We start from the raw sequence: 7,823 nt of genomic DNA, 5'->3' as shown, positions 1-7,823 counted from the left end.
ATCCTCTGTTGAAAAATACACACTATTGTACTTTACCCATATATATTGTGCTGGTGAATGAAAGTTAGAAAATGTGTGAAAGTTTTATATGATGAAAGCTTTGTGTGGGATTGAGTCAGCCTGCAGCATTAGGACCATGCAGAGGACTCCAGCAAATGGATCCAGGGGGAGGTCTGACGTCTAGGCTTCCTAAAGAGAGCCAGAGGTTTTCATTTGCATACCCCATTCCCAACTTCCAGAAGTTTCTTTTCCGTGGGATATATAGGCCAGAGTAAAAATAATAGGAACATCAATCGACAGAGGAGCTAACCAAAAGAGTGATATCTGGAAGAGGTCGTGCCAAGCTTTGCCAGGTAAGGATTGGGAGAATGCTGTTTTAACGATGTTTTGAGGGGGAAGCTGTTGTTTTGTTTTAATGGTTTAAAGTAAAAGTAGTGCATGCATTTAGGTTCTGAAACAATTTTCAACATAACTTTGTAGAATTTGGTATGTATTCTGATTCAGGCACTCTTGCACAATCTTTACGTTTAATCAAACGGCATATATTTGCTATTATCTCAACTGTTTGGTGAGAACTTCAGTAGCTGATGGGATGCCGCATTGATGTTCATGCAATTTATCTATAAAGGGTATTAGATACGGCAGTTATAACTGTACTTTGAGATAATATCGTTGCTTGATGATGCATGTTGGTTATTGGGTTACAGTTCTTCAATAAATGAAGAGAGAAAATTACAAATCATATTAACTTAATTGGGGATATTATTTGGTTGTGAGTAATTGCACATACAAACAAGCAGAACTGTTAGATACATTGCATAGATGATTTTGGGAGTGGTGGGACGTTCATAGCGGTGGGAAGTCATTTGGGGTGGGTGCTGCGATGTATTTATTTTATATATATATATATATATTTTTTTTTTTATGGAACAAGCTTTTCCTGCGCTGCAGACGGCTATACCTATGGGTCATGCACTGGCCAATGAGAGAAGTTTTACATGTGTGTATGCACGATATACCTAGCTATGAATCATTATTTAAGAAAATATCAAATATAAAATGTTTTCAACAATGACCTTTTGTATTCAAAGACATTTTCTGAAAAAAAAGCTCCATGTGGGTTTGACTAATGCTTTATCACCTGCTGTATGGAGATTACCACATGAACCTCTTTTCTTTCAGAATGAAAAACGAAAACCTTGACATCAGTATGAAAACATTTCAAGGTATCCCAAGATGATGCAAAGATATACAAAGTGAAAAATGCTAAATTAGGGAAAACCAGTTCTACGGCCATGTTTTTTGAAGGCAGAGAAGCAATTTACAAGTAGTCGAAAATCAAAGGATTAATAAGAAGCCACTCCTTGTTGTTAGACTATCCTGAGGCTGAACATTTGGTCCTTTTATTCGAACAAGCCTGTGGGCTTCTTTTCTGTTCACGGGCAAAAAGTACCTGCATAGGTTCTGTGGAAATTCACAACAATGTGCATTAATGATACCTCTGGGAACTTCTGAATATCACATTTTCTTTTAGAAATTGTGAATTTATACTTTTTTTGTTCTACATTGAATAAGAACACAGAGGTATCAAAATGCACCTTCAGTCAGAGCCCAGCACACTAGGGTGCTGCTATAGCTCAAGTGTTCTTCAACTGCTGACGTGGCTAGAAACATGGCTGCCTGAAATTGGAACCCATTCATTTGTGCAGCCAACCGTGCCCTCTTCTGGGTTCAACATTGTAATTTGTGGTGACTATTGTAATTTAACTGCTGAATAAGTGTCCTCCATCTAAAACTACACTCCAACACTTATTTGCTACACAAACATAGACCCTTTAAAACAGTGGCCTCAAATACCAACACAAGATTTCCAACATTCTTGTATTTTTGTCTGCTTTCAGGCTTCTATAGCTGCTCAAGAACCAGAAGAAAGACAGGATGTGGGTGACCGTCGTAGCTCTGTGCCTGCTGGCCATTGCGGCCTCCGGAGAAGACAAGAAGAAGCTGAGCAGCCACGCCACCACCATGGCTGACCAGAGCGCCAACCTGGCCTTCAGACTCTACCTCACGGTGGCCAAGGAGAAGGGCCTTGACAACATCCTGATATCCCCTGTGGTGGTGGCCTCCTCCCTGGGCATGGTGGCCCTCGGGGGCAAGGCTTCCACCGCCTCCCAGGTCAAGTCTGTCCTCAGCGCTGATGCCCTGAAGGATGAGCACCTGCACACAGGCCTGTCAGAGCTCCTAAATGAGGTCAGCAACCCCAAGACCCGTAACGTCACATGGAAGATCAGCAACCGCCTCTACGGCCCCAGCTCGGTCAGCTTTGCCGATGACTTTGTGAAGAGCAGCAAGAAGCACTACAACTATGACCATTCAAAGATCAACCTCAGGGACAAGCGGAGCGCAGTGAACTCCATCAATGAATGGGCGGCCAAGTCGACAAACGGCAAGCTGCCTGAGATCACCAAGGATGTGCAGAATGCTGATGGAGCCATGATCGCCAACGCTATGTTCTTCAAGCGTAAGTAGAGTTCTTCAAAAACACTCTGTAGCCTAGTAATTAGTACCTTTCACTACTGCTATTACTGTTGATATTGAGGAGTATTAAACAGTGAGCTTGTGAGATGTGAATATCTTTAGAAAACAAACATTATCCTCTGTCTACAGCTCACTGGGATGAGAAGTTCCATGACGAGATGGTAGACAACCGTGGCTTTCTGGTGACCCGTTCATTCACAGTCTCTGTTCCCATGATGCATCGCACTGGTAGGTTTCATTAACCTTTTGAATAGAGACATACCATACTATAAGCCTTAATATAAGACATTATCAAGATCAGTTGACTAATCTATTCTCATCTCATGACTGTTTTCCACAGGTCTCTATAAGTTCCATGATGACACAGAGAACATGTTGTTTGTGCTGGACATGCCCCTGGGCCAGAAGCAGTCCAGCCTGGTGCTCATCATGCCCTACCACCTGGAGCCCCTGGACAGGCTGGAGAAACTGCTGACCCGCAAGCAGCTGGAAACCTGGATGGGCAAGATGGAGGAGAGGGCCGTGGCCATCTCTCTGCCCAAAGTCAGTGTAGAAGTTAGCCACAACCTCCAGGTAAAGACATCATTGCGACTATATTGTTTTCAATAGATTTAAAGGTTGTTAATGACTTATCTCATAACTACGAGCTAGCTTGCAAGCTTGACTATGAAAGAACATATTAGCCTTCCCTGTAGCTCAGTTGGTAGAGCATGGTGTTTACAACACCAGGGTTTCGGGTTCGATTCCCACGGGGGGCCAGCACAGAAAAAAAATGTATGATATGTATGAAATTGTATGAAATGTATGCATTCACTACTGTAAGTCGCTCTGGATAAGAGCGTCTGCTAAATGACTAAAATGTAAATGTAAATGACCTACATATAAACCATTTCTCCATGTTTCACTCTCTATTGTACTCTTCTCTCCAGAAAACTCTTGGTGAGCTTGGTGTGACTGAAGCTGTGGACAAAACCAAGGCTGATCTGTCCAACATCTCTGGCAAGAAGGACCTGTACCTCTCCAATGTGTTCCACGCCTCTGCCATGGAGTGGGACATTGAGGGAAACCCTTTCGACACCAGCATCTTCGGAAGCGAGAAACTGAGGAACCCCAAGTTATTCTACGCTGACCATCCCTTCATCTTCCTGGTGAAGGACAACAAGACCAACTCCATCCTCTTCATCGGCAGAATGGTGCGACCCAAAGGAGACAAGATGCGTGATGAGTTATAATAGTTAATGGATGGGAGTTAAGGTTTACTGATTGAATCATGCCAGGAAATGGTATGTGTACAGTATGTTTATTATGGTATCACTGTTACCTCAAGAACACATTCCAACAGGTAACCTGTGGATTGAATAGCTAGGCCTACTAATGTATCACAGACACATTAAGCACTCCCAGGGAACAGGAGTGTATACGTTTGAATGAATGCTGTTTGGCCTTTGCAATGTGCCATAATGAATAACATTGTTAAAGTCTGCATTTCAACACATTTCAGGAAATAGTCAAACACCATAAGTGCCTTTATAGAGTACCTGAACATTGAGTAGCAGATGACCTGACAGGATGCTTATATTAATTAGCTATGATCTCTCAGATTTCTGCCTTCCATAAAATCAGACATACCACCATTATTTTCACCAGTACGGGTTTGGCTTCTCTCTTATTTTGAGTTTGTGATCTGTGTGGTTACTTGCATTATCTTTGTTTAAAGAGAAATATTGTTGCACAAGCAAATTTCACATACTATCTTCCACTTTCCAACCAGCAAAGTACATTTATCATGCTTTCACAGTTGTTTTTGCCTCCCAGTTGCATTGAAACTGTTCCTCTGTACTCTTTGGCAAATGGCATAGATAATTAAATTAAAACAAACTGTGACTTTATGTTGTAGGCATTTACCACAAAACCTTGGAATGTTGCCATAATGCAATGTTGTGTCCTTTTTTTACTATTTTTCAATAAAAAGTAACACAAAATGAACTTGGTGTGTGATTAACATTCAAAGTTGATAAGTGTAAGAATCTGCTCAGTTTCATCTAAGCATACTGATACATCATGATTAAGAAAAGGTTAGATTTAACATAAGGGGCCATAATCAGGAAACAAGCCTCTGAAATGAACTAAATTGTGCAGTGAGTACCGGTATGCAATTGTGTATCTAACTGTCTGGTTTCAGTGAGGAAAATGATAACAATCGTTCCAGTCGGCCTGAGGGCGAACATTCCTCTGTCTCCAGAATGGAATGTGGAGATTTTTTCCCCCGGGGACCTTACATAGGCTAAGTTGTAAACCTGCAAATGGCAAAGGATTCCTCAACCTTACAGGCCTTACCCACTTTTAACACATTAGTTAGTACTGCTGCCGGAGCTTAGTATAGAGCTCATTAAGTTAGGAAATCCCCATTTAAGAAGCTAATCAACCTAGCTGGGTGAGGTTGTAGTGCGGGTTAGCATGGTGAAACAGGGAGAAGATCTACTCAACAAGGAAGTAAAATTTGACACATCTCCATTGTCAATTGAGACCTTAGACACGAAACTGATTCAGAAACTGTTCATCAACCATCCTAAATAATTATGAAAAACAGACATTTTGTAGAATATGGTGTGTTAGAAACAAAGTAGTCTTTCATCACGATCCCATGAACAAACAATTTAGAGAGTAATGGACAAAGATCAAGAGATGTGATCTCACCGCCATCTTCTGGCGAATAGAGCAACCATGTGGATAATACTTTCCCTTTCTTTTTGTCTGGAAGAGCCATAGAAATGATTGTAACCCAGTGTCATATGCATACGTATAAATAAAACCACAGTGATTTATTTAATTAAATATATAATATTTACATGAGTCTTTGTGTCTCATAAATATCCAAGACAAATAACATATAATGAATGTATCTTTAAGTTACTGATTACGGATTACATTACTGATTACTTTATTTTTCATGTAACTGTAATCAGTAACTGATTACATTTTTCAACACTGTGCATCTTAAAAATGTAAGTTGCATACTGTACATTATTTTAATTAATTGTTCTCTTAGTCTATTAAATACATGAATTAATATACATAAGACACTAAAAGCTTACCAATATACTGTATATCATCAAACAACCATCTGCATATATCATTGCTCATGTTATTTGGTAATGATCTATTCATGTTTTTCACTGCATAGGTAACCCTAAAGTATGAGCTCATAGTGCCTGTAATGGACACTCATTCATTGTCATTCATACAAGTCATAACTTCAACCAAACAAGAGATGGTACGCTTGTCAATGAAGTCATCGACATTGGACATGACAATTCTTTACTTGTCTTGTCTATTGAGAATCACTATACTCCGTGGCTCCAAATGCCTTGCTTAAAAATGGCAAGACTTTTTTACAGAAATATTTCATAGACAATCTATAACAAGCGGATACAGCATGCATATACATTTTTTTGAATTTCTAGAGGTCAATGTAACACAGAAATCCACAGTTCAAATTAAAAATGGAATATATGTGTCTGTCCTTAGTTTTTGCATTGTATCATTGTCCCCAAATAACACTCTTTTCCCCCCTCATACAAACAAACACATGATTAATATAGGGAATTATTTATCTATATGCCAATCTATATGCCAATCTACCGTTCAAAAGTTTGGGGTCACTTAGAAATGTCCTTGATTTTGAAACAAAAGCAAATTTTTTGTACGTTATAATAACATCAAATTAATCAGAAATACAGTGGAGACATTGTTAATGTTGTAAATGACTAATGTAGCTGGAAACGGCTGATTTTTAATGGAATATCTACATAGGTGTACAGAGGCCCATTATCAGCAACCATCACTCCTGTGTTCCAATGGCACGTTGTGTTAGCTAATCCAAGTTTATCATTTTAAAAGGCTAATTGATCATTAGGAAACCCTTTTGCAATTATTTTAGCACAGCTGAAAACTGTTGTGATGTTTAGAGAAGCTATAAAACTGTCCTTCTTTAGACTAGTTAAGTATCTGGAGCATCAGCATTTGTGGGTTTGATTACAGGCTCAAAATGGCCAGAAACAAATAACTTTCTTCTGAAACTCGTCAGTCTATTCTTGTTCTGAGAATTGAAGGCTATTCCATGCAAGAAATTGCTAAGAAACTGAAGATCTCGTACAACGCTGTGAACTACTCCCTTCACAGAACAGCGCAAACATGCTCTAACGGTCTTATAGAAAGAGGAGTGGGAGGCACCGGTGCACAACTGGGCAAGAGGACAAGTACAGTAGTGTCTAATTTGAGAAACAGACACCTCACAAGTCCTCAACTGGCAGCTTCATTAAATAGCACCCGCAAAACACCAGCCTCAACATCAACAGTGAAGCGGCGACTGGGGGACACTGGCCTTCTAGGCAGAGTTCCTCTGTCTAGTGTCTGCATTCTTTTGCCCATCTTAATCTTTTATTTTTATTGGCCAGTCTGAGATATGCCTAGAAGGCCAGCATCCCGGAGTCACCCCTTCACTGTTGACGTTGAGACTGGTGTTTTGTTTCTTGTCAATTTCTCGCATGGAATAGCCTTAATTTCTCAGAATAAGAATAGACTGACGAGTTTTAAAAGAAAGGTATTTTTTCTGGCCATTTTGAGCCTGTAATCAAACCCACAAATGCTGATCCTCCAGATACTCAACTAGTCTTAAGAAGGCCAGTTTTATTGCTTCTTTAAACATCACAACAGTTTTCAGCTGTGCTAAAATAATTGCAAAAGGGTTTTCTAATGATCAATTAGCCTTTTAAAATGATAAACTTAGATTAGCTAACACAATGTGCCATTGGAACACAGGAGTGATGGTTGCTGATAATGGTCCTCTGTACCCCTATGTAGATATTCTATAAAAAATCTGCCGTTTCCAGCTACAATAGTCATTTACAACATTAACAATGTCTACACTGTATTTCTGATCAATTTGATATTATTTTAATGGACAAAAAAATTGATTTTCTTTCAAAAACAAGGACATTTCTAAGTGACCCCAAACTTCTGAACGGTAGAGTATATCCGATTTCCTCTCACAACTTTGGAATGCTAACCTTACATTCTTACAAAGGTTTTTGGCCATAACTTAAAAATAGAATTTCATATTTTCCCATAACTAACTAAAATTAACTATCTTCAGGTGGAGATAAGTGCTCCTTTCAAAATGTTTAGAAGAGTGACGAAACAATAACAAAAATAGAAAATAATTTCCATTATGCATGTGATTAAAAGCTACAGTACAGTATGGGAGTGGAGAGATACAGTAGATC

The 7,823-nt window shown here is 39.3% G+C and overlaps 1 protein-coding gene across 3 annotated transcripts; it reads left to right on the top strand.

Moving 5' to 3' along the window:
• The first annotated feature begins 207 nt into the window (after positions 1-207).
• Positions 208-4,524, top strand: LOC115206494 (serpin H1-like). 3 transcript variants are annotated; one of them, XM_029773554.1, is made up of 6 exons: positions 208-353; positions 1,183-1,226; positions 1,902-2,521; positions 2,668-2,766; positions 2,879-3,111; positions 3,468-4,524. In XM_029773554.1, the coding sequence occupies exons 3-6, from the start codon at positions 1,939-1,941 to the stop codon at positions 3,768-3,770; spliced, it is 1,218 nt and encodes a 405-aa protein (XP_029629414.1). In that variant the 5' UTR covers positions 208-353; positions 1,183-1,226; positions 1,902-1,938; the 3' UTR covers positions 3,771-4,524. The 3 variants fall into 3 exon arrangements, with proteins under 3 accessions (XP_029629414.1, XP_029629415.1, XP_029629416.1); XM_029773555.1 differs by having other exon boundaries at positions 935-1,226; XM_029773556.1 differs by lacking the exon at positions 1,183-1,226.
• The last annotated feature ends 3,299 nt before the right edge of the window (positions 4,525-7,823 follow it).

The sequence above is a fragment of the Salmo trutta genome, chromosome 13, assembly GCF_901001165.1.
Source record: "Salmo trutta chromosome 13, fSalTru1.1, whole genome shotgun sequence".
NCBI classification, from domain to species: Eukaryota; Metazoa; Chordata; class Actinopteri; order Salmoniformes; family Salmonidae; genus Salmo; species Salmo trutta.
Note: the sequence above shows the minus strand (reverse complement) of the source record. Positions and strands in the feature narration are given on the sequence as shown.

Bases quoted from the DNA above. Each gene is read 5' to 3' on its own strand.
- LOC115206494 (XM_029773556.1), top strand. From the start codon at position 1,939: ATGTGGGTGACCGTCGTAGCTCTGTGCCTGCTGGCCATTGCGGCCTCC. The intron at 2,767-2,878 runs GTAGGTTTCATT...TGTTTTCCACAG, and splicing joins TCCCATGATGCATCGCACTG to GTCTCTATAAGTTCCATGAT. The intron at 3,112-3,467 runs GTAAAGACATCA...TCTTCTCTCCAG, and splicing joins AAGTTAGCCACAACCTCCAG to AAAACTCTTGGTGAGCTTGG.